The 27,508-nt window shown below is 39.9% G+C and overlaps 1 protein-coding gene across 1 annotated transcript in view; it reads right to left on the bottom strand.

Annotated features, from left to right (window-relative positions):
- The window catches only part of sh2d4b.S (SH2 domain containing 4B S homeolog), a 119,868-nt gene that overhangs the window by 29,686 nt on the left and 62,674 nt on the right, over positions 1–27,508 (bottom strand). The window contains exons 5-6 of the mRNA XM_018239461.2: positions 9,413–9,623; positions 9,020–9,147 (exon numbers count right to left, since the gene is read on the bottom strand). Of these exons, the coding sequence (XP_018094950.1) occupies positions 9,020–9,147; positions 9,413–9,623 (339 nt within the window). The remainder of the gene's footprint in view (positions 1–9,019; positions 9,148–9,412; positions 9,624–27,508) is intronic.

The following is a 27,508-nucleotide window of genomic DNA, read 5'->3' as shown; positions in this document are numbered from 1 at the left end:
TCCAAAGCCCAAATCCAAAAATACACCATCTAAAACCTGCCGAATTCATGTAAAAGTCAGTGGCAGATGTCCCCTTAATGATTTAATATGTGTTTTAGCCCTCACAAAATTCAAATTTTTTTGTGGTTTTTGAGTGTCAAACGCGCAAAATTCTAAAAATTACGAAAAAGCTGGGCAAGTCGTAGATTGCAGTTTTGTCAGACTTTTTATTTAAAAAAATCATAAAAATTGCAATTTTGATAAATAACCCCCTTTATTTCTGTATAATAGAGGAATATCACTTTTCTATATTTCCTTTCCACCAGGTTATAAAACATGAGTTTTACTGTTTACTGAAAATGGCACTGTTGAAGAAATGCATTGCCCATTCCTGCTTCTGTCCCAAAGGTCAAAGCCTTTCTCACAGAGTCAAAGTATATTGATGCCATATTGGTCAAGGCAAAAATATGCCACCAGGAGCCACATGTGTTATTCCTAATGTTTTTGCACTTAAATGGGGGATTGCAGAGCATAGCAAGGCTATAAAGAGGAACTTTCCTTGACCTTGAGATTCAATTATATAGACCGTGATATGCCTTTTTATTGCCATTTCACTAAACATACATAAAGATAGCAAACAGTTCAGGTTTTCCCTGCAACCCTTGAAACACTCTGCCCTGACCTTATCCAACAGGAAGCACCATGATTATTGATTACAAGTTTGCATTCCCCGCTGTAGCAACCAAGCCTCAATAATGAGGCAAATCAACAAACAAATAGCAGCTGTACAAAGAGTCTGGCACACAGCAGGCCCTGCTTTCTCCCAAATGAATAAACAGCACAGTTTTTAATGGAAAGTTCACTTTGCCTCTGTGAATGCATGCTTTCTCTTAGGACTACAAAAACATAAATTCTGCATGTGCCAATAACCTTTTACCATAAAATCTTAATGGATAAATCCTGGACAGGTTTATCTCTAAATGATACACTAAACTTAGTGGTTTCATTTCTCGTGGATTATTTAGCACCTCCAATTTTTAAATCAGATTATACCACATTTCAGGGAAACAAAAGGGAAATTAGCTATAACTGCACAGTATTATTTCATCTTTGCTTATATGTACTGTGGAAGGTCCTTTAAGGCCCATTGATCTAAAAGAATAATGGCATTACTGATTGAATAACAAAGAAGAGTATCAGTTTTGTCACATCACAAATCAGTTAGATAAGCTGCTGTTGTAAATTTCTATTTCTGCCATAAATGGGTAATGTCTCAGTAATATATTAGGCAGTTAATTATATGAATGGCATGTTTGTGGCTAATGCAAGGAAAATTAAAAACAGGCATGACTATTTAAAATTAATACAATCTTACAGCTTTGTAAAATCCATAAGGTCTTTATTTTCAACCATAGAATTCCGCTACTGGAAATGTTGGGAAAGTAATGAATCTAGTTAGATTAGCCTTAGAATTCTGAAGCTTATTGTAGGGAAATGCTGCTTATATCATATGCAAAACCATAGTATACATATATTAAAGGGAAAATTCACCTTAATGGTGATTAATATTAAACAAATCATATCAACAAATCTTAAATATTTTCCCTATTGATCAAAAATCTTTAATAAATTGACACTGTTAAGTAATCTTATACCTGAGTCATTTCATCAGAATGAATTATGAAACTGTCCTAACAAAAAAAAAAGTCCAAAGTGGGCAAAAAGGTTTTACTGGGCAGTATCGTACCTAAAACGTTCTGAAAAATGATACATTGACCCTTACATTGTTTTGAATAGTGCAGCACAAATAATTACATTTATTTGAACTATAATGTATAACTTGAATATACAATATGCATTAAGTTGTCCCAGGTGCATTAACATATGGAAACAAATAAAGCATTTGCATTAATACAGGAGGTGATACTAGTAACTGCTACCTGCTGATTGATTACTTTATATGACTGCACCTGGGCAATTTACAACTTATTTACATCACAGCATTAACAAAATAATAAATGGTTTATTCTACCCTAAGGAGACAATTATAGATATGTGACACAAACATGTGCAACTGTGTTTTATAGGCCCAAAACTTATTTTTTATGTTATATTCCATTTTTGAGTAATTTTAGTATTTCGGAATGCAAAATATACCACATTATGGGGCAGAGTTATCAAGGGTCGAATTGAAAATTGAAAATTCTAGATTTATCATACTCTTACCCTTTAAGAACTCGAATTTAACTATTCACCAGCTAAAATCTGTCAAATTGCTCAATTCAATGGGAGACATCCTGGGATCAATTTGGAGTTGTTTGCAGCCTTCCTGACATTCAAGTTTTTTCCGGAGAAAAAACTCAAATTGAGTTTTTAAAACTCAAATTGAATTCGATTCAAATTCAATTCGAGTTTTCGGGTCGATCCCATCAATTTCGAATGTCGAGTTCATGGGAGTTTATGGGAGTTTTTAAAAATTCACATGATTTCGAAATTGGACCTTTGATAAATCTGCCCCAATCTGTGCTTAAAGTTCAACAATAAAGTACGCTAGAGATATTAGACATAGTAGAATTAGTAGTAATAGTAGTAATTCATATTTACTCTAATGCTAGAGCACTATGAGGTGCATCTAATAAGCGTATGTGCCCCAGAGAAAGCTGCACTCTGTACCTCACGGAAAATCTGGCACAAGGAGAAGAGCACAGTGTCAGGGGATGCAGGTGATCCCTGTCATTACATCTACCATAGGGCAGGTTAGGGGACAGTTATGGCGCAGGGGGGGAACACTACCTAACTTTCATCTGCCCCTCTTGGATAGTACACTGCCTAATGCAGGCAACACTTTTTCAAGGGGCTATTCTCAAGCACTGAGAAACCTGTGGCTATTCATTAAGAGCTGAATCTAGTGTTTTTATTTTTAATTTTTTCATTTGAAAAAATGCCCAACTGTGTTTTTTTTCACACATTCCACACTGTGTTTGGCAACATAAATGACCCCTTATGTTTTGGACGCAGCCTTTTAGCAGGGATGTTTTGGTCCTTAAAAGATACCCCAGGTATCAGCAGAAAATTCTCCTTAAATCAGCATTCTACCACTGATTTTTCTTTTTATATAATGTGTCTTGCTGTTCTATGGAAAGGTTTATATTATAAAATCAAATTTTTTAACACAGACTACAAATAAACACAGTGATATACTGTTTTCAGAAAAAAATATATTTTTTTACAATATTTAAATTTTCAATTTTAAAACATTAAAAATGACATCTAATGTAGCTTATATTATCCAAGAAGATAGATGCAAATAACTCAGCTTTAATGTAAGAAAGATGGATTCTCTAATACATTCTCTGCTTATCTTCCACAGCACCTTAATACCCCTCTGAATTGTGTCTGTATGTTACCCTCCCATTTAGACTGTAAGCCCTACGGGGTAGGGTCCTCTAGCCTTTTGTTTCCTTGACACTGAGCACTTAATCTGCATTGTAATTATATTTTATATTTATGTGAATTGTATTCTTATAATGCACTTATTGTTACTTTTTATTCCAATGACCCCTTGTTTGTTACTATTAATTTATTGTTTTGCTGTACAGTGCTTTGCCCTCAAGGAGCGCTTTACAAATAAAAATATACATACATACATCTTCCGGTAGGTAATGCTGTTTTCAGCATTCAGCATTCAACCTTTCTTCATATTCATTTATATTCTTAGCAAAGGATATTTTTTCTTGCCAATTGGCTGATGATTGTGAGATATTTCCCCCTTTGGCAGGTAAGCTAGAACATGAATCAAAGGAAGCACCTAAGTGTAACGGAAAATCCTTTCTATTAATTATGAGATGATTGAGAGGTGGTGTCCAAGCCAAAACAAGAATGGAGCTAAAAGCAGCTACACAAATCTAAAGGAAAACTGGCATTAATGTATACATGTACCTAAACTGTATTAAATATTTAATGATATTTTTTTTCAATTTTTATACAGTGGTGTTTGATTATTACAGAGAAAAAGGAAATAATTATTAAAAAAAAATTAAAAAAAATTATTTGGGAAAAATTCTATGGGAGATAATGGATCCCATACCAATACTACAAACATAAAGTATTGTACAACTGGGAGGCATAGGAGCACATTGACTTACTGACTTACAGATGCAGATATATGGGCTCTTTATGTTTCTGAACCCATCCCTTGTCACTATGTATACTTTAATGTTAAATATAGATGTGGGAAGGGTGCAAGGGATCAAGGTTATTGAATTTCAACCAATATGAGGGTTCAGTTGTCTTCAACACCCCTGCCCAGGCTAAAGGTAATGGGTAGCAGATAACTTCATTAACTGCATTCAAATCGAAACTAAATGAAATATACATTTATACATACTAAATTTAATTTTATTAAAATGCATTTAATACTATTAAAGCTAGAGGAATTATTGTGGTAAAATATGTATACACAATAAACACATTATAGCTGGTTATTGAATCAAGCAATAATTAGTATATAGAAAATGTTTAATGATATACAGTGATAATAGGCATTTACGACTTTTTTAGTTAATGCCCCCCCCACTGTCTGCGATTGTGCAAAAGAGCAAGTAGAAGCAGCAACTAAATACTAAACACTATAACACTAAAATGAGCATTTCTGTTCCAGTGTGAATACTTAACTCTACTACTGTACTAATGTAGTTTGCCAGCATAAAACAGAAGGTTAATAGTTAATGATGTTCCATGACATTAATTAAGGATTTTTGGATCTGCTTAGTGGAACATTAGAACTGCCAGGTTTTCAACTCATCTAAATTCTGTGCCAAAGTTATTACTGACAAATGGATTTATCTTTGAATATCCCTGAATTGAACATACTACATGAGCTATTGTTACTTAAACTAAAGCTTTGCCATATGACGTACTGTATAAAGGAGAATTAAAGAAAAAGCTGTTTCCCCCCAGGTATTTTGCTCATTTCTATGAATTATTCAGTTTGCTGGAGCTCGGATTACAAAGCACTGGTGCCGCCATTCAGTTCTGTTTTTATTTTACTTTCTCCGGTCTGGTCTGTGTTACCTTGTTCATATATCCCCCTCTTTGCTGCATAAAATTCTAAGGCATTTAATTCATTTGCTAATAACTTTCTTTTGCAGACTCTTCAAAAGTAGCAAGTAATAGCAAAAACAATCTCATAGGCAATAAAAGCTGATGAACTGTAACAATTACTAAGAGCTACTGCACCTGAAGCAATAACCTGCAGCAAAGCTTTTCCTTATTCACAGACCATTCAGGGGCTGACAAAGAATGGCAGACTATCAAACCACAAATCCTAAGCAATGTATTAAAAGCAGGAAACAGAAATAGATATTTGAATCTGTTAGAAAGAAAGTTATGGTTACAGACAATAGGGGTCATTTAGAAATACTAGACAAAAGCCATGGCTATTTTAATGGGAACAAAAATGTTTCAGCATGCTCTTTAAAAAGTGCTTGTTCTCCCACTCCCTCTGCAGTGTATCCTTGCTCTCTTGTTGAAGGAAGAAAACATTTCATGGAAAGTTTAGGGCTCCTGCTGCATTTTGGATACATAGGCAATCCTAGGGTCTAAAGAATGGATCACTAGTAAAAGCCATGTATGCACTAATGGACTGTCCACATGTGTGCAAATGTTGCCCTCTTTTGCATGACATGCACAGTTGGCACAGGTCCTTTGTCTTCTGTAGAAAATGATCCCTTAGGCAGTATTGACTTGCTACCAAAGTAGATGGTATTGGCTGCCAGGGGTCCTTCTCTTTGCTGGACAGTTGGCTAATCCACTTTTTATTTAGAGCCACAAAAGACAATATAGGGGGGAGGGGGAAATAAATCTCTGTCGGGTGCAGTGGCTTGAATGGATCATCACAACCTTTTTTATAACCTTCCGTACTATAACTAACTGTATTTTTCTTTTTCTTTAAAACTCAATGTCATCAACAGAATGGGGTTTTTGTTTTATATACCTAGTTGTCATAGTGTCAAATACATAGAGTGAAAGCTAAATATGCCAGATTACATGGAGCTTTTGCTTTGCATTTGCCTCAGGGTTGTTTGCTCTGTCAAATATACACACAGCAAGATATATGCTCTGGTGTGAGCTATGAAGATAGCTAATGATAACATTAATGATACATCTAAAGCTTGGGTACAGCATGGGTTGTGTGGTCTTGTCTGGAGTCAACGGAGTAAAAGATGGGAGCTGTTCCCCTAGACATTATGCAGATAGATAATATCAGCTTGTCTATCTGTCAGTGTTAGCTTGACGATACAAGAGAGGAAAATGTTAACTTCAGTAATGGACATGGCTTTGTCTTGTAGGTTATAAGAATCTGTGTATGTGAGCATGACAAAAAAAAACATAAGCTTGATGTCTGCATTCTGCAACAGAGAAGATAAGGAGTCACTACAAGCAGTTAAATGGAAGAAAATTAAATTGCTTTAACATTGTATGGGGGAGGACAAGCAAAATATATTGGTACATTAAAGCACTTAAAAGTAATACAATAAACCAGAAATATAAAATACAAAGGAACTCTTGATGGCAACATGACTATAAGCTCTCTGTTTGTTTAGGATAGCAGCTGCAGTATTAGCTTGGTGTGATGTCACTTCCTGCCTGAGACTCTCCCTGCTCACTTATAGCTCTGGGCTCAGATTACAGCAGAGAACGGAGGGGGGAAGAGGAGCAAACTGAGCATGTATGTATCAGGCTGGGAGTCTTGTTTACATTCATTTTTATTAAAGCTTTATGAATCATATCCTGAGTCAGCCATTGACTAGATTGAGCTAAGCCATCAGTGCAGCTATGAATTGAACCTGGGAACTCCTCTATTGTATACACTAAAAAAAAAACTGATTTAGCACATTTGCCTTTTCTGTATCTGCATACTGGTGCCATTATTTGATGGAGCAACATTCTCAACCTGCATCTCTTTACTATTGATATATTTAAACTTTTTGGGGTTATTCTTAGCCTCTGCCGCAATGCACTCTTCATTTACTTTCTTTGCCTTTCTGCCTTTGCTGATTTACAATATTCATTATAGTGTTTATATTCATATATTTAAATGCCTTTCTCTTCTTTCCTATTAACTTCTTTACTTCTATATTAAGCCATATAGGGTGATTCTTAAAGATTCTACATTTACTCCTTAAGAGAATAAATTGAGAACAGTAATGATTTAATTTAATTTTAAATGACAACCATTCCTGTTCTGTGTTATTAGCTGAAAACATAATGCCCCAATCAATGCTCTGAAGGGCAGCCTTCAAGGTACTAAAATTAGCTTTTCTGAAATTCATGGTTTTTGTTGCCCCAGTGTATATTCGTTTTTTGCAGATCGAATGTCTTTTGCCCTGGGGTTCAATGACTTGCACATTTGCTATAAGTTCTGGGTCATTTGAGATCACTAGATCCGGAATAGCATTTTTTTTCTGGTTGGCTCCTCAACAACCTGTGCTATAAAATTGTCATGTTTATAAACTTGTGTAACTAATCTGGCAGTACTGTTGCTCCAGTGAATATATGGGTAATTCAAATCCCCCATTATCATAACTTTACCTAAACTAGCAGCCTTTTCTATTTGCATCAGGAGCTTCGCCTCTTCCTCCTCACTTACATTAGGGGGTCTATAGCATGCCCCTACAATTAATTGCTGGACTCTTTACAATTGGTGAAGAACTCTACCCATTATACTTTTGCCCCCTTATTTTCTAAATGAACCTCCTCCTTTATATGCTTTTAAATCCTGCAATATGAAATAACAATAACAATACAATTGTAGCCTCACAGAGCATTAGTTTTTTAGCTGCTGGGGTCAGTGAGTGAGCCTATGAGTAAGTGCCCACTTTAGGCACAAAATGCGTTGGGCTTATGCATGTCCTAATAAAGCTTTTTTAACTTTATCAATATTTTGGATACTATTTTAATATTGGATGGACTCTTCCCAATCTGAATTTTCTACATACCGTATATACTCTAGTATAAGCCGAGTTTTTCAGCATTCAAAATGTGATGAAAAAGTCTACCTCGGCTTATACTCGAGTCATTGGGCAGTAGCTGAGATTGCAGTCACTTTTAATCATTCCTATACCAAAAGTTCGCTTGGGGAGAGACTACAATATCACACAGTGCCCTCTGTTGGTTATATGAAAGAATAACAGTGACTGCAATATCACAGCACCATCTGTTGGTTATATGAAAGAATAACAATGACTGCAATATCACACAGCACCCTCTGTTGGTTATATGAAAGAATAACAGTGCGCCCTTTGTTGGTTATATGAAAGATTAACAGTGACTGCAATATCACACAGCGCCCTCTGTTGGTTATATGAAAGAATAACAGTGACTGCAATATCACACAGCGCCCTCTGTTGGTTATATGAAGGATTAACAGTGATGGCAGTATCACACAGCGCCCTCTGTTGGTTGTACAAAAGATTAACAGTGATGGCAATATCACACAGCACCCTCTGCACATGGTAGTGGGACAGTGGGACAATACACACAGTAATCCGTTTGGCAATTCTCTGTCACCATCAACTTTGCAAAGAAGTCCGGTTGATTGTTGGGGGGGTTGCTTTGGCGGAATGTGCGCTGCTGGGAGACAGGGCTGTAGTTGTGTCTAGGCTTATACTCAAGTCAATAAGTTTTCCCAGTTTTCATAGGTAAAATTAGGTACCTTGGCTTATACTCGGGTCGGCTTATACTCGAGTATATAGGGTATCTACCTTGGTAAGAGACCATCTTGTAAACTATACATTTACAGCTATTTTCTCTTTTTTGATATTTTTGACTTTTGTTGAGAACAGAGCCACACACCACTATCTAAGCAGCTATTTGCTGGGGTCAGTGATCCTCATTTTAAAGTCAGATGAAGAAGGCCAATTTTCTTTTTTTTTAAAAAATAGAGAGAACAAATAATGAAGACCAATTAAAAAGTTACTCAGAAATGGTCATTCTATTACAGTAAAACATTACAACAAAACATTCAGTAAAGTGTTACCATGGAACCACTGAGCAACAACTTCAGTAGTCTTTTCCATTACAGCTCTTCGTGGAAGCTGTTCTTCTTTGAACCATCGTACAATGACATCTCTGGATATTGGTCGAGCTGGTCGCTCCCACATTTTGCTAAAATTATGAAATTAGTTAATTTCATCAGTAAGCACATAATAGTAATAATAATAATAATAACAATTGGAAAGAAACATCATAGTTCACATCATATTACGAGTCAAATGACTTAAGGACAATAACAGTTAAAGAAAAAATGTACTGTCACATTCTAAACATCCTCTGCCACTGATTATTAACTCTAGTTATTTACCACCTGCAATTATATTTACGCTTTAGTTGGTAAAAGATAGCAATAACACAAAGTGCATATAAAACTCACCCAACTGGTACTTGGAGTTTAATGAGCTGAGGTGTGCTGTTGTTTTCCTGACTGAATTCTTGACCATTGTTCAGATTAACAGTTTGGAACAGATTGCTCAACCCTGCCACTTTTCCTTTCTGAATGGCTCGTAAGGATTGTCGATGATATTCAGCTCGGGCCCATCTTGCCTTGTGCGTACGATCTTCATCTGCTGCTTTGGATTTCCGCACTGAAAAATAAATAGCTATATAAAAAGATTTCCCAAGTTGAAAGTGTTAGCTTTGTAGGCCAGTCATTGTATGATGCAGATATAACACATGGGGCTATCCAGCACTCAAAGCAATCCACAGGGCAAAAAAAAAAAAATTATAAGTGCCTGTAGGGCACGAAACGTGTAGGTCTTATGGAGATGTGTATGTTTTAAATTCAATTAATAAACATTGTTTTTACTTTATGGTTTTTTTGGCCCTGTGGATTGCTTTAAGTGCTGGATAGCTACATTTGATATTTTTGCCTTATTTCAGATTGCCGCTCCCTAATTTACATTTGGTGAGTTATCTACATTGGTACTCTGTAGCACCTTTTTATTCTTTTTTCCCAGTCATTGTATGATCTCACAGCTGATCCTAAAAGCCATAACTATATAATTCTGTATTATGCTTTAAACAGAACTTTGACATCCTAGGTATTCAAATATGAAGTGTCAGGATGCAGTGAATTCAAGTCTGTACAGTGCATGAAAAAGGTGGAGGGAGGATATAATATCATGACAAGGACAGAGTCAATGTTGGAGCCCTTCTTCCTGACAAAATCCTTCTCATCCCACTGGCCCCTTTACCAGGGCCGGAACTAGGGGTAAGCAGAAGATCCACCTGCCTGGGGCACAGAGATGTGGGGGTGCTGGGCAGGTACCTGTTCAAAAGTCTTCTGTCTACCCCTAGGCTGGTGGGGTGGTTTGCTCCCCTGCAGCTTTCGCCTCCCTCCTCTCTCCTCCCCTCTATCACTCTCCACTCCCTCCATCACTCCCTCCTCCTCTCCATCCTTTATTTTCTTATGACGCATGCACCGGGGGGGGGGGGGGTAGACAACCGGGTGCCTCTGCACTATGTTGGCTTGGCCTGGCCCTGCCCTTTACTTAAAACATTCAAACTGACACTATGTTGGGTTGAAAAGGTTGCAGGCTTGCAGAACATTTATTAACAGCAAATTTGCTTTACATAACCAATATGCTCAACTATACCTAGTTTACATCAATATCAAACTTTTTTCAAACCTGGGTCCCCAATTGGCAGAAAATTCAATTGGCAAAATCCATTTTTCAAAAGAGCAAACAGATTTTTTTTCTTATATTTAATTTTGAAATCTGACATGGCGCTAAACATATTGTCAGTTTCCCAGGAGCCCACAGTCTTGTGCTCTCATAAACTTCAGTCACTCTATACTCAAGGACAGTGAGGTTGTGGAATGCACTGCCGGGTGATGTTGTGATGGCTGATTCAGTTAATGCCTTTAAGAATGGCTTGGATGATTTTTTTGGACAGACATAATATCAAAGGCTATTGTGATACTAAGCTCTATAGTTAGTATAGGTATGGGTATATAGAATTTAATTAAAAGTAGGGAGGGGTGTATGTATGGATGCTGGGTTTTCATTTGGAGGGGTTGAACTTGATGGACTGTCTTTTTTCAACCCAATTTAACTATGTAACTATGTAACTATACTGCAAGTTGAAGTGATGTCAGCCCTCTCCCTCCCCCCATCAGCAGAACAATGGGAAAGTAACCAGATAACAGCTGCCTGGTACATATAAGGAAAGCACTCAATAGTAAAACTTCATGTACCACTGTGACTCCTTCAGTAACTTTGAGTAGGAGAAACAATAAGCCTGTCAGAAAGCAGTTCCATAGTAACATAGTAAGTTAGGTTGAAAAAAGACAAACACCCAACAAGTTCAACCTTTTTACTTTTTTTAACCTGTCTGCCAGTTGATCCAGAGGAAGGCAAAAAAAAAAAATTACAATTTGCCTCAGAGGTGGAAAAATTCCTTCAAGACTCCAAAATAGCATTCGGACTAGTCCCTGGATCAACTAGAACTATGAGCTATCTTCCATAACCCTGTATTCCTTCACTTGCCAAAAAGCCATCCCACCCCTTCTTAAAGCTATCTAATGTATCAGCCAGTACAACTGGTTCAGGGAGAGAATTCCACATCTTCACAGCTCTCACTGTAAAAAAACCCTTCCGAATATTTAGCTGGAACCTCTTTTCTTCTAATTGGAATGGGTGACCTTGTGTCATCTGGAAAGACCTACTGGTAAATAAAGCATTAGAGAGATTATGATATGATCCCCTTAAATAGTTATACATAATTATCATATCACCCCTTAAGCACCTCTTCTCCAGCGTGAACATCCCCAATTTGGCCAGTCCTTCCTCATAGCTAAGATTTTCCATACCTTTTACTAGCTTAGTTGCCCTTCTCTGCACCCTATAGATAGGGTGCAGAGAAGGTCCTGTTTGAGTGATGGGGACCAAAACTGTACGGCATATTCTTAATGGGGCCTTACCAGTGCTCTATACAGTGGAAGAATGACCCCCCTCCCGTGAATCTATGCCCCTTTTAATACAGCTCAAATCCTTATTTGCCCTTGATGCTGCTGATTGGCATTGCATAAGTTGGATAAGTGGCTTTGATATTTTTACATCCCAGGTGCATGACTTTACATTTATCAACATCTCATTTGCCACTTAGCTGCCCAGATTGCCAGTTTGTCAAGATTGTGTTGCAAGGATGACACATCCTGGATGGAATTCATTGGGCTGGATAGTTTTGTGTTATCTGCAAACTGATACATTACTTACAATACCCACTCCTAAGTCATTAATGAACAAGTTAAATAAAAGTGGACCCAATACCGAGCCCTGAGGGACCCCACTGAGAACCTTACTCCAAGCAGAGAATGTACCATTAACAACCACCCTCTGTACCTGATCCTGTAGCCAGTTTCCTATCCATGTGCAAATGGCTTCAGACCTTAGTTTAGAAAGCAGTCGTTTGTGGGGAACGATATCAAACGTTTTGGCAAAATCCAAATAGATCACTTCTACTGCCCTCCCACTGTCCAGCATCTTACTTACCTCATCATAAAAAGCAATCAAATTTGTCTGACATGACCTATCCTTCATAAAGCCATGCTGATTGTTGCTCATAATGCCATTCACATTTTGAATGTGATCCCTTAACAAGCCTTCGAATAATTTGCCCACCACCGATGTCAAACTTAGTGGCCTATAATTGCCAGGATGAGATCGTGACGCCTTTTTAAATATTGGAATGACATCAGCTTTTCTCCAATCCATAGGTACCATACCAGATGAAAGCGAATCTGAGAAAATCAGAAATAGGGGTTGGCCTAAAACTGAACTAAGCTCTCTTAGAACCCGGGAGTCTAAGCCATCAGGCCCTGGAGCTTTGTTTACATTAATTGTTATTAAAGCTAAATTATGGATCATATCCTGAGTCAGTCACTGACTAGATTGAGCTGAGCCATCAGTGAAGCTATGAAGTAAGCCTGGGAATTCAGACTCCTCTATTGCATACACTGAAGAAAAGAACTGATTTAGCACATTTTCCTTTTCTGTATCTGTTACAACCATACTGGTACCATTATTTACTGGAGCAACACTCTTAACCTGCATCTTTTTACTATTAATATATTTAAAAGACTTCTTGGGGTTAGTCTTAGCCTCCGCCACAATGCACTCTTCATTTCCTTACTTTGCCTTCCAGATTGCTGATTTACAACATTTATTATAGTGTTTATAATCATTAAATGCAGCTTCTGTCCTAACAGTTTGTAGTTTTTAAATGCCTTTCTCTTCTTTCCTATTAACTTCTTTCCTTCTATATTAAGCAACATAGGGTGATTCTTAGAACTTCTACATTTACTCCTTAAGGGAATAAATTGAGAACAGTAATGATTTACTAATATTTTAAATGACAACTATTTCTGTTCTGTGTTTTTAGCTGAAAACATAATGCTCCAATCAATTCTCTGAAGGGCAGCCCTCAAGGCACTAAAATTAGCTTTTCTGAAATTCATGGTTTTTGTTGCCCCAGTGTATATTTGTTTTTTGTACCAGACATTAAATGATATAGCATTATGGTCACTATTACCCAGGGGTTCAATGACTTGCACATTTGCTATAAGTTCTGGGTCATTTGAGATCACTAGATCCAGAATAGCATTTTTCCTGGTTGGCTCCATAAAATTGTTATGTAACAAGTTTATAAACTTGTTTCCATTAACTGATCTGGCAGTACTGTTGCTCCAGTCAATATCTGGATAATTAAAATCCCCCATTATCATTACCTTAACCAAACTAGCAGCCTTTTCTATTTGCATCAGGAGCTTAGCTTCCTCCTCGTCAATTACATTAGGGGGTCTATAGCATACACCTACAAATAATTTGCTGGAATCTTTACAATTGGTGAAGAACTCCACCCACCCATTTTCTAACATAACCTCCTCCTTTATAAAAGCTTTTAAATTCCTAACAAACAGACATACCCCTCCTACTTTTCTATTGCCTCTGTCCTTCCGAAACAAAGTATAGTTTTATTAGGTATAGTGATATTACCTGCCCAGTCATGCGACTCATTCAGCCATGTTTTGGCCACACCAATCACATCATATTTTCCCTCCAGCACCAGCACCTCCAGCTCTCCCATTTTACCAGTCAGACTCAATGCATTTGCAAACATAGTGCAGCATCAGCTCTGTCTGAAAGCACATGACCAAGCAAGATGACCTGAGATGGCTGCCCACCCACCAATATTACAACTAAAAAAAAAAAAATATACTTGTTGGTTCAGGAATACATTTTTACACAGTAGAGTGAATTGTTTGCAGTGTCAATAGTGTAATTTAGAAATAAAAACAATACCATAAAAATCATGACAGAATGCCTTAAAAGAGACTAGGGCTTCCACAACCACTAGCCTAAGCCTAACTTCTGCCCGTCGTGCAAATGATCTAGCCCTGCTGCGTTAGCAGCCTTGAATCCGTGCCCCACTGACCCTTTCTCCAACCACGTTCACGGAGGGCAGGCATGGCTGCTAAGGTAAAATGGTGTCCTCATAGTTTCCCCTCTCTTCAGAAAAACCTACTCTCCCAGGCTCTTAGGCAATCACTACCTGGTCTACATAACCCCTTGAGCCCAATCCTGCAACTCTTGATAAGGAAATGGGGCCTCCCTTCCCAAATCTGTTATGGCCCTGTCTGTCCATCTGCCTTGTTTATACCTTGGGCCTGTTAGATGCACATTATCTTAAAGGGCCAGGTTTATATATGAAGCTGTATTTCAGGAAAACTGGGGTGGTAAGTAATGCAAAGCACTCAGTCTTTGGGTGAAATGTTGAAGAGTTGATATGCTCAGAAATATAAAAAAAAACTGCAATCTAGCTGTTTCTTAAAATATATATCAATGCATAGAATCTTATTGTTACTGATTGGAAGGGATTGAGCTAGACCAATCAATACAGGATTAAGTAATTAATACTACAGGCTGCAAAACATGTAAAAGGGATTTAGAAAAATATCAAAATGTATCTGAAATTAATAACAATAGGCGGGGACTTGAGAAAAATGTTTTGTTATTACAGCGCCTGATAAGTTCACTTATTTTGACTCACCCAAGTAGAACATAAAATGCATGAAAAATTTATTTTGAAAACTATTTTGAAGGAAAGGGAGATGTCACCTATTCCAGATTTCTATACACATTTAATACACCAGCTTTCTCTAAACAGCTGAATTGGAAGATATTGGAGTATATGGAGATTATAAAGACTGGCTGAGTTTTTCCAGACCACTGATGCCTTCAAAAACCAAACGAATTATGATAAAAGGTTAGCTGCATTTTCAGTTTAACATACAGGCCTTAATCAAGCATAACTGGAAATCACAGTACTGAAAAGCTAGTATTAACATCTGACATTATGGGATATATTTATCAAAGCATGAAAATAGAGCTATAACAGTTTACCAGAGGGGAACTGCTGAGCTCTCTCTTCACTTGCATAGGATATTTAAGGACATATGTATATGATATATATCATGAAATGTAGCGTAAGATGTGCCAGGAGATTGCCCGCACATCTCTCAGAGATTGCTGGTGCGCAGGCGTACACTTCCGGGTTCCCGGCCTCTATGACACAGGCGTCATGACGCAGAGCGTCATGACATCACAAAGAGGCACTCAATTTGAAAATTAGTGCCAAATTGGCACTTTTAAAAGCCAAGTCTCCATTTTGGAAATTGCCCAAGCTGGTTCCAGTTTTACCGAAGCGTTTGTTTGTAAATTGACTTCTGCCTGACCCTTAACTACAATTTCTGGCGCCTGCCTTGAACTCTTCGCCTGACTACGCTTTCTTTCGTTCCCTGCCGGTACCTCGCTTACGGATTTATTATGCACTTCCTTGTTTGCTTCCGCAGCAGAAAGGCCGGGGCCCCAAAAGGGAGTTGGTAGACACCGGAACCCACAGGGTCCACCTGTGCGTCCAAAGGTACTATTGATGAACAAAGTTCCTGATAACGAGATTGTTACAGTTAGCTTTGGCCAATATGGAACCTTCCCAGGCTGCTGCTTCTATTCCATTACATGGAAGGATTTTTCGATGTAATGATGAAGTGTCTGGAGAGCCAGAGCTCAAGCATTACAGCGTATTATGTCTCGTCTTGAGTCACTTCAAATTTCTGTGTCCGTGGCTCACTCTTCACAGCCTGCACCTGCCAAGGTTCCCAAGATTCCTGCTCCTGTTCATTTTGGGGGTGGTCCAGATGCATGTCGTGGTTTTCTAACTCAATGCAAGATTCAGTTCGATTTCGCATCAAATCATTTTCAACCGAAATGGCTAAAGTTTCTTATATTATAGCCCTTCTGAAGGGGAATGCCCTTGCTTGAGCTTCTCTGTTGTTGGTCAGAGACGATCCCCTGGTACATGATTCCACGGCTTTTCTTTCCACTTTTTGTCAAATGTTTGATGTTCTGGGCCGGAAACTGAATGCCTCAGATCGTCTCATGAAAATCAATCAAGGATCTGATACAGACTCCAAATATGCTATTAATTTCCGGACTATGGCTGCAGAAGTGTCATGGAACAATGATGCTCTTATTGCAGCTTTCCCGGGGATCTTAAGGATGAGCTGATCTACCTACTTCTTTTGAAGAATTCGTGATCTTCATTGTCAATATTGATTCCAGGATGAGGGAGAAGTTTTCACTTAAGTTCCATGCCCGCAAACCTTTGGTTACCTCTTTTGTCAGGTCTGAGTTTCCTCCTTCTGTGGCTCCCACATCAAAGTTTTGCGATGAAACTATGCAGATCAGAGCTACACGCTTAACTCCTGAGGAGAGAACCCGTAGGAGAAATGCTGTTCTCTGTGTGTACTGCGACCATGCTGGACATTTTTTGAGAACCTGTCCTACCAGACCTCAGAATCAGGGAAACGTTCCAGCCTAGGTGTGAGGGGGGGGGGAGTCTCACCTAGGAAAGATTTCTGCATTCCCAGTCTCCTACCGATCTCGTATGTTTATCCCTGCTTCCCTTTCTACCTTGTCTGGTACGTTTTCAAGCCTTTCTGGATTCCGGAGTGGCAGGGATAATTCCTTTGCTAACTCCTGTGGTCTTAGCCCTGTACCTCTCAAGGTTCCTCTTTCTGCCCGGGCTGTGGATGGCAGACCGATTTCACCAGGTGTTCTCATCTCTGCTACTGTCCCAGTCCTAATTCGTGTTGGCAGTCTGCATGAAGAGGAGATCTCCTTCCTGCTGATCCAATGCCTTGAGACTCCCATAATTTTGGGTTTCCCTTAGCTCAGGCTCCATAACCCATCCATTGACTGGTCCACCGGGAACTTAGTTCTGTCGCTCCAACTGTATGGCTTCGTCAATTCTTCCTGTGGCCACTTCTTTGCTTCCTGCATCCAGTCCACGTCTTTCTGTTGTCTACAAAGACTTTGCTGACGTCTTCAAAAAAAAAAATTCTGAAGTCCTGCCTCAGCATTGTTCCTATGATTGTCCGATTGACATGATTCCTGGCTCAATTCCTCCTAGGGGTAGAACATATCCCTTATCCATGCCTGAGGCGCAAGCTATGAAGGAATATATTTCGGATAATCTGGCCAAAGGTTTTATCAGAAAGTCTACGTCTCCAGCTGGTGCTGGCTTCTTTTTTGCCCAGAAAAAAGGTGTCACTCTGAGACCATGCATCAACTACCGTATAAAATAAAGATTAAGAACCATTACCCTTTGATTTGCCATTGATTCCTGAATTGTTTGATCGGCTAAGGGGAGCTTGTTGGACTAATGAGGGGTGTACAACCTTATTCGCATTTGTCAAGGGGATGAGTGGAACACGGCCTTCAACACCCGGGATGGCCATTATGAATATTTAGTGTTTTTGTTCCAAGACCTCATCAATTATGTTCTTTGGGAATTCCTGCAAACCTGTGTCATAGTCTATTTGGACGATATCTTGGTCTACTCTTCCTCCATGTCTGATCATCATCTTCAAGTGAAACAGGTTTTACTCAAATTAAGGGAGAATTGTCTCTACGCTAAACTTCAAAAGTGTGAATTTCATAAGTCCATGATTTCTTTTCTGGGATACATAATTTCTTCTTCTGGCTTCGAGATGGATCCTGGTAAAGTCTCTGCTGTAGGGGTGGGTGAATTTTTGGCGAAATGAAATGGGTCAAATTCGCCCATCCCTACTCTGCTGTTCTTGATTGGCCTGTTCCCTCTGGTCTAAAGGCCATTCAACGCTTTTTGGGATTTGCCAGTTTTTATCGGAAATTCATCAAGAATTTTTCCCAGACAGTGGCACCTATTATGGTGCTCACAAAGAAACCTTTTAATACTTCTTGGATCCCACAAGCACAGGAAGCATTTGTGACTCCCGCTCCCATTATTCTGCATGATCACCAAGAATTTGAGGTTCAACAAATTTTGGATTCTAGGAAAGTGAGAGGCAAGGTCCAAATTGCCCAAACTGGTTCCAGTTTTACTGTTTGTGAATTGAATTCATGGTTTTGACTTCTGCCCAACCCTTGACTATGATTTCTGCTGCCTTTCTTGAACTCTTCGTCTGACTCTGTCTACGTATTCTCTAGTTCCCTGCCGGTACCTCAATTATGGACTTGTTACACACTTCCTTGTTGGCTTCCTCAGCAGAAAGCCCAGGCCCCAAAATGGCATCTGTGAACACCTATCCACCTGTGCATCCAAAGGTGCTATAGCTGAACAAGGTTCCTGATAATCGTTAAATCTAGTTTGTTCTCTTTTCACCCGTTGATGTATATATACCCCTAATAATCCAATAAAATGAATTGGGATTGGGAATGTGAGTTTACAAATGCGGAACTGCTGTCAAAATTTTCATGCTTTGACAAACCTACCGTAATGAGCCGCTAAAAGAAAACATGTTTTTCTTCTTATTTGAACACAAAACATGTTTTTAAATCATCTATGATGATACTGAATTTCTTATAAACCTGCCTTCTCGTGTACTTGCTGTAGTCTATACACTATAAAGCATATGTACAAGTTATGTACCAATTACATTATTATCTATCTGCTTCCTATGAAACTATAGCCCTGCTGTGACCATTCAGTCCTCTAGACACAACTTATTGCTGTAATCTGTTACTGTGTGACTTTTACCCTCCACTCATAATGAGCACAAGTGCTAAACTTTGCTGTGCTTTTTATTTCCCATGCTATCCTGAATCCAGGGGCAGATGACATAAATTGTGTGCAACCCTATGTATATGAGAGCAACTCTTTAGAATGTATGCAGCAGAGAGAAACAATATGTGTTACTTAGACTTGTAGCAGGACTGAATCAGTTAAGCAAAGCTTTGCACAATAGGAATTCAGCTTCCTATCATATCAATTGTTGGGTTATGATGACATGCTTTGCACTATTAAGGAACTTCTCCAGACATTACCCTGAGCCCAGCTTCAGAAAACAAATCCAAGAAGAAGAATGCCTTGTTAAGTTAGATGAATGCCAATAAAATAGAGCATTTTCAAATGACTAGTTACATGTGCAGAGAAACTACATTTCTCATTTTTTTTGCAAAGGCTTCCATGTACATAGCATTTTGTTTTTCTTATACACTTTCTGGCACAGTTTGTCCTATCCCCCTGTTTAATGGGCTGTGCATAAATCTGCACTCAAATGGATTTATTCCAGTTCTGCACACACAAGTGCTTTGATATTTTATAAGTATGAGTTTCTGCAACGTTTGTTGTATTTTGCTATAATAGAAAAATACTGCGGGCTTGTATAATTTCATGAGAATCCGACTTGCAGTTCAAAAAATAGAAAAAAGCAAAGTGGCCCAGTTGCTACTTAAAAAGAAAGACAATTTTTGCAGTCTCTCAAGATTCGCAGACTGCATTTTTTTCCTAAGAATATGCCAACTGGCTTTTCTCCAAAGTGGTCTCCATATCCCTACAAAACACTCACTGCCAGCTGACTTGAGTAAGCTTGACTACAGCATGTGGGCTTCACCTAACCTAAATGCAAATGGACTGACAGAACATCAGTGTATCTGATCATTTAAATGTACAGAATAAATCGTCCTCGGATGTGTTCGACCTAGGAACATACATAACACATGCTTTTGAGAAGATGAATAATTGGACTTTAGTGACCCTTTAAAGGAAAACTATAAACCCTCTTTGAGATTAGCGCATTTGTTTGGGGTTTTGTAGAAAAGTGAACTTTACAAAATTATTATAAATCTATTTTTTACACAGTCCTGATTTGACAGATTGAAGAGAAAACTTGTTACTCTGATGAACCATTTCTCAATTATGGTTACCACCTTTTCCAGAAGAAATGTCAGTCTTCCTAAAATATTTTTCTTCCCTATTAATAACATAAGTATCAAGCATCATTTTTAGAATGGTATAAAAAAATGGCCAAGAGGCATCCCTCTTCCCAATCCCTATTTAGGTTCACAGCAACATTCAATCCTTCCCTCACTTTGGTCTATAAGCCCTACATTGGGTCTGGTACCCATGGGATACCCGCAAAGTGGTTGGGTTTTGGACAGAAAGTTTAGATTACTGTGGGTAGACAAGGTGATGGAGGAGTTGGATCACATACAGTAGACTAAAGTGGTAGTGTTTATGCACATTTTCTAAGTTAGCCCAACTGACTAAGTTCATGTGAGAAAGGACCATTTATGTTCCCTTTTAAATAGGATCAGTCTTAATTTTACCCTGCTGTCAAATTTTACTGTCCGAATTTCAATCATGAGTAATTAAAAGACTACATTTCCAAAGATAATATACCGGTATAAATTAAAACTTAGTTGCTTATACTGCCAAAAATTAAACCTGTGAAAGATTTTAATGAAGATGAAGAAAAGCAAGATTTGATATTCACAAAATTGATAAGTAACATGTTAAAGGCAGCAAGAATGCAGACCCCTTAAACAACCAGTAACACCTATGCTAAATTTCTAAAGAATGCAGTGTAGTTGTATAGTATCCTGTGAATTTACATGCATTGAACTGCTTTAAAGGAGAAGGAAAGGCTATATCAGAAAGGTCTATATAAATACACCAGTAAACCCTCAAAGTAATGCTGCTCTGAGTCCTCTGTCAAAAGGAACACAGCATTTTTTTCCTTCTATTGTGTACACATGGGCTTCTGTACCAGACTTCCTGTTTTCAGCATAAACCTCCAAGACAGGGCTTGAGCATGCTCAGTTTGCTCCTCTCCCCCTCCCTCCTCCAATCCCTGCTGTAATCTGAGCTCAGAGCTTTAAGTGAGCAGGGAGAGACTCAGGCAGGAAGTGATGTCACACCAAGCTTATATGGCAGCTTCTATCCTAAACAAACAGAGACAGTGTTAGAGCTGTTTACTCAGGTATGGTAAAGCATTCTGCAGAATAAATATAGCGTTCTAGCTAACACTATTGTGGCTAATCTGCTGCCAATAAACCATCTTGAATCTTTCCTTCTCCTTTAAACCAGTTCCTGTGGGGCCGCACTCCGCTAAACTGTTTCAAAGTCGGGTGCAAGGTAAAAAAGATTACATAATGTAGAAAAGACCAGCAACACCGATATATTTTGTGCAAAAATTCAAGTGTATTGAAAATGCATGTACAGCCAACGTGACGTTTCGGTCCTCTCAGGGACCTTTCTCTGAGAGGACCGAAACATCACGTTGGCTGTACATGCATTTTCAATACACTTGAATTTTTGCACAAAATATATCGGTGTTGCTGGTCTTTTCTACATTATATATATATATATATATATATATATATATATATATATATATATATATATATATATATATATATATATATATACACACACACACACACACACACACACACATATATACAGTATATCCTACCTAATCTAACACAGCACATTAGAAAATAGAATTCCTTTGGAAAAAAAACAAAAAAAGAAACACTCTTATAGAAGACATGAGATCTATTATACAGAATGATTGGGACCTCAGCTTTTTTTTTGCATAATTTGGATTTCTATACCTTAAGTCTACTACATTATGGGTTTTTTGCAGCTTAGTTAGGATCAGGTACAAGGTACTGTTTTATTATTATTATTACAGAGAAAAAGGGAATCATCATTTGCTTAAAGGAAAACTATGTCCCCGAACAATGTAGGGATCTATAAAAATATATTGAATAAAATCATATGTAAAAGCCTGCTTTGTGTAAATAATCAATTTTCATAATATTATATTTTTCTAGTAGTGCCATTGAGTAATCATAAATAGTAAATTGCCAATTTAAAAAATAAGTGCTGCCCCCTGGGATCCTAGGATTAATGGTGCACACAAACAAACCATAGGTTAGGTCACGTGCAAACTTTGACAGTATAAGGGCATCTCTGCAACATATAAAGTGGGAAATGCTTTTCACAGGGTTAAACACAGAACAAAAATGGGAAGTCTTTAAAATGCTGCTTAATAAATATACTTGTCAGTATATTCCACTTGTAAGCAAGGAACGTCGTTGCAAAGCAAAACCTTTTTGGTTCAATAGAAGCGTTAGTGTTGAGGTGGGTAAGAAAAGACGTGCTTTTAAGGCTTTCAAGTTAGCTGGTACAGCCGAAACATTTATAAGGTACAAGGAGGCCAATAAATCATGCAAAGAAGCTATAAGGCAAGCTAAAATTGACATAGAAAAGGATATTGCAACAAGCAGTAAAAAAAATCCCAAATTATTTTTTAAATATGTTAATAGTAAAAAAATGAAGCAGGAAGGGGTGGGACCTTTAGTTTCAGAGGGGGTTAAGCTGGTTAATGAAAACAAAATAAAAGCGCAGATTCTGATTTTCATCTGTCTACACAAATGAGGAACCAGTAAGTGAAGGTTTCCTTCTTAATAGTACCAATTCTAGTAATACAACTAATGATGCATGGTTCACACATGAAGAAATTCAAAAGAGACTAGAACATGTTAAGATTAACAAAGGTCCGGGGCCAGATGGTATTCATCCCAGGGTACTTAGCGAGTTTAGCTCTGTTATTGCCAAACCTCTTTACTTAATTTTTTAGGATTCATTGAGATCTGGCATAGTGCCGAGAGACTGGCGAATTGCTAATGTGGTGCCTCTATTCAAAAAAGGATCCCGTTCTCAGCCTCAAAACTATAGGCCAGTTAGTCTGACGTCAGAGGTAGGAAAGCTTTTTGAAGGGTTAATAAAGGATAAGATACTGGACTTCATAGCAAATCATAATACTATGAGTTTGTGCCAGCATGGTTTTATCCGTAATAGATCTTGCCAGACTAACTTAATTTCTTTTTATGAGAAGGTAAGTAGAGACCTCGATTCTGGGATGGCAGTGGATGTGATTTACTTAGACTTTGCTAAAGCATTTGATACAGTGCCACACAAAAGGTTACTGGTTAAATTAAGGAATGTTGGCCTGGAACATAGTATTTGTACCTGGATAGAGAACTGGCTAAAAGATAGACTACAAAGAGTGGTGGTAAATGGAACATTTTCTAATTGGACCAGTGTTGTTAGTGGAGTACCGCAGGGCTCTGTACTAGGTCCCTTGCTTTTAAACTTGTTTATTAATGACCTGGAGGTGGGCATTGAAAGTACTGTTTCTATTTTTGCAGATGATACTAAATTGTGCAGAACTATAGGTTCCATGCAGGATGCTGCCACTTTGCAGAGTGATTTGTCTAAATTGGAAAACTAGGCAGCAAACTGGAAAATTAGGTTCAATGTTGATAAATGCAAGGTTATGCACTTTGGCAAAAATAATATAAATGCAAGTTATACACTAAATGGCAGTGTGTTGGGAGTTTCCTTAAATGAGAAGGATCTAGACACGTTGTCTAATTCTGGGCAAAGTCATGCTGTGGCTACTAAAGCAAATACAGTTCTGTCTTGCATAAAAAAGGGCATTAACTCAAGGGATGAAAACATAGTTATGCATCTTTATAGGTCCCTGGTAAGGCCTCATCTGGAGTATGCAGTGCAGTTTTGGACTCCAGTCCTTAAGAGGGATATAAATGAGCTGAGAGAGTGCAGAGACGTGCAACTAAATTGGTTAGAGGGATGGAAGACTTAAATTATGAGGGTAGACTGTCAAGATTGGGGTTGTTTTCTCTGGAAAAAAGGCACTTGCAAGGGGACATGATTACACTTTACAAGTACATTAGAGGACATTATAGACAAATAGCAGGGGACCTTTTTACCCATGGAGTGGATCACCGTACCAGAGGCCACCCCTTTAGACTAGAAGAAAAGAACTTTCATTTGAAGCAACGTAGGGGGTTCTTCACAGACAGGACAGTGAGGTTGTGGAATGTACTGCCGGGTGATGTTGTGATGGCTGATTCAGTTAATGCCTTTAAGAATGGCTTGGATGATTTTTTGGACAGACATAATATCAAAGGCTATTGTGATACTAAGCTCTATAGTTAGTATAGGTATATAGAATTTAATTAAAAGTAGAGAGGGGTGTGTGTATGGATGCTGGGTTTTCATTTGGAGGGGTTGAACTTGATGGACATTGTCTTTTTTCAACCCAATTTAACTATGTAACTATGTAACATGAGCCAATTAACAGACAGAGTTCTGTCTTTTGCTTCCACACTTCTTCCTGTTACAGTTAGAGCTGTAGTATTTCTGGGCAGGTGATCTCTGAGGTAGCACATGGATCATCACAAAATGGTGGTTCAAGGCAAGAGATGTAATATATACTTAAAGAGATACTGACACCATAAAATAAACTTTTTTAATATCTATCTTTGAATGCTATTTATAATTTTGCCATAAAAGTATCTGTCTGATGCTTTTACATTACCTTTCTTACCCCTTTTTTTCCCTATGAGGGGGCTGCCATATCTGTGCAGCAGTAGTCTATTAGCATTAACTGACAAGCTAAGAAGGGACAGTCAGGTTGACAAAACAGGTTTAGGAACTTCAAGTAACAACTACTTACAAAAGCAGATCTATCAGCGAAAAACTATCAACATGACCTATAGGTAACTTTTAATCTAGATTAATATTTTGAAAATATTTTTTTTTAGTTTCCGTATCACTTTACATATATATGCCAGTTGATATAGACTGTTGCTTAAGTATTAATTTTGGGTGTTTAGTTTTCCTTTAAATCAGAGTCTATGGGAGATGGCCTTCCTGTAATGTGAAGCAGTCTGGATAAGGGGTTTCTGAATAAGGGTGTCAGGATCAGCCCGGGACTTGAACTCTGGTGGTGCTGTTCTGCTCATTGCAGCACTTACCTGATGAGCCACTGGGGGCTCTCAGGGCTGATTCTGAACTTTGGTGTGTATTGTTTTCTGTTATCTGCCATTCACAGTCTGTTTTCCACCCACCTCGTTTACCCTCATGTGTTTCCCATTTCCTAATCACCTTCCCTTTATAAACCCCGCCCTGAGCTTTGCTCAGTGCTGAGTCATTGATTGTATCCTGTTTGTTCCTGACCTGCTATTTTGAATCTGAATCTGAATCTGAATCTGAATCTGAATCTGAATCTGAATCTGAACCTGAACCTGAATCTGAACCTGAACCTTGAAAACCTTGTTTGTCTTGTTCCTGAAAACCTTGTTACCTTGTTTCCTGAGTGAGTACTTTTGTTCCTGTGTTCCCCTTTTTTCCCTCACCATGTGGATTCCTCGATCAGCCATTCTGCTTGTTCCTGCCTTTTGTGTTTCTGTGTTCCGTCTGCAATAAACCTGCTATAACTTCATCACCATCATGTTTTTGCCTACTATTACCTATGGCTACACCCCTGGGCGTCCACCATATCCACTCCCCTTGGAGTGGCTATCCTCGGTCACAACAGTTCCTAGTTGTGAACGTTACAGAATGACTCAGCCCAACTACAGGAAGCCTTTGGGAAAGCCCTCCATGCCTTCTGACTCTGTTGTTAAACTGCAACTCCCTTGGGATGGAGAGGGTAAGGCAGAAGACGCCATCCATTTCACTGATGATGTCTGGCAGGATTTTGTCTCCGATGATGATTGGGAGGATTCTGCCTTCGATGAGGACTGGGAGGATCTAGACTCGGATGAAGATGAACTACAAACCGCTATCTGGCCTGTGTCAGATCGGCCACTTCCAGTTTTTGGGCCCTTGTCTCCTCCACAACCTTCTGCTCCTGTGGCAGCTGCCAAACCCAGGTCACCCTCTTTTTCTCTCAGACCTGAACCCCAGTTTATTAGTTTTTCTACAGTTTCCCAGCACCCTCTCCAGTCTCCAGCTCGTGTGCCGGCTCGCCAGCCTCCAGCTTTGGTGCCGGCTCTCCAGTCTCCAGCTTTGGTGCCGGCTCTCCAGTCTCCAGCTTTGGTGCCGGCTCTCCAGTCTCCAGCTTTGGTGCCGGCTCTCCAGCTTTGGTGCCGGCTCTCCAGTCTCCAGCTTTGGTGCCGGCTCTCCAGTCTCCAGCTTTGGTGCCGGCTCTCCAGTCTCCAGCTTTGGTGCCGGCTCTCCAGTCAGTCCTCTCTCCTGTGCCGGCTTCCCAGCCAGTCCTTGCTCCTGTGCCGGCTTCCCAGCCAGTCCTCGCTCCTGTGCCGGCTTCCCAGCCAGTCCTTGCTCCTGTGCCGGCTTCCCAGCCAGTCCTTGCTCCTGTGCCGGCTTCCCAGCCAGTCCTTGCTCCTGTGCCGGCTTCCCAGCCAGTCCTTGCTCCTGTGCCGGCTTCCCAGCCAGTCCTTGCTCCTGTGCCGGCTTCCCAGCCAGTCCTTGCTCCTGTGCCGGCTTCCCAGCCAGTCCTTGCTCCTGTGCCGGCTTCCCAGCCAGACCTTGCTCCTGTGCCGGCTTCCCAGCCAGACCTTGTTCCTGTGCCGGTTCCCCGAAAGCTGCCTGTGCCGGCTCCCCGAAAGCTGCCTGTGCCGGCTCCCCGAAAGCTGCCTGTGCCGGCTCCCCGAAAGCTGCCTGTGCCGGCTCCCCGAAAGCTGCCTGTGCCGGCTCCCCGAAAGCTGCCTGCAGCCCAGCCGGTTCCAGCCTCGCTGCCTGCAGCCCAGCCGGTTCCAGCCTGCAGCCCAGCCGGTTCCAGCCTCCGTGCCTGCAGCCCAGCCGGTTCCAGCCTCCGTGCCTGCAGCCCAGCCGGTTCCAGCCTCCGTGCCTGCAGCCCAGCCGGTTCCAGCCTCCGTGCCTGCAGCCCAGCCGGTTCCAGCCTCCGTGCCTGCAGCCCAGCCGGTTCCAGCCTCCGTGCCTGCAGCCCAGCCGGTTCCAGCCTCCGTGCCTGCAGCCCAGCCGGTTCCAGCCTCCGTGCCTGCAGCCCAGCCGGTTCCAGCCTCCGTGCCTGCAGCCCAGCCGGTTCCAGCCTCCGTGCCTGCAGCCCAGCCGGTTCCAGCCTCCGTGCCTGCAGCCCAGCCGGTTCCAGCCTCCGTGCCTGCAGCCCAGCCGGTTCCAGCCTCCGTGCCTGCAGCCCAGCCGGTTCCAGCCTCCGTGCCTGCAGCCCAGCCGGTTCCAGCCTCCGTGCCTGCAGCCCAGCCGGTTCCAGCCTCCGTGCCTGCAGCCCAGCCGGTTCCAGTCTCCGTGCTAGCAGCCCAGCCAGACTCCGTTCCCGTGTCAG

This window comes from Xenopus laevis, chromosome 7S (genome assembly GCF_017654675.1).
Source record: "Xenopus laevis strain J_2021 chromosome 7S, Xenopus_laevis_v10.1, whole genome shotgun sequence".
Classification (NCBI taxonomy): Eukaryota; Metazoa; Chordata; class Amphibia; order Anura; family Pipidae; genus Xenopus; species Xenopus laevis.
The sequence above is the reverse complement of the archived record's forward strand: the minus strand, read 5'-3'. Positions and strand labels throughout refer to the sequence as shown.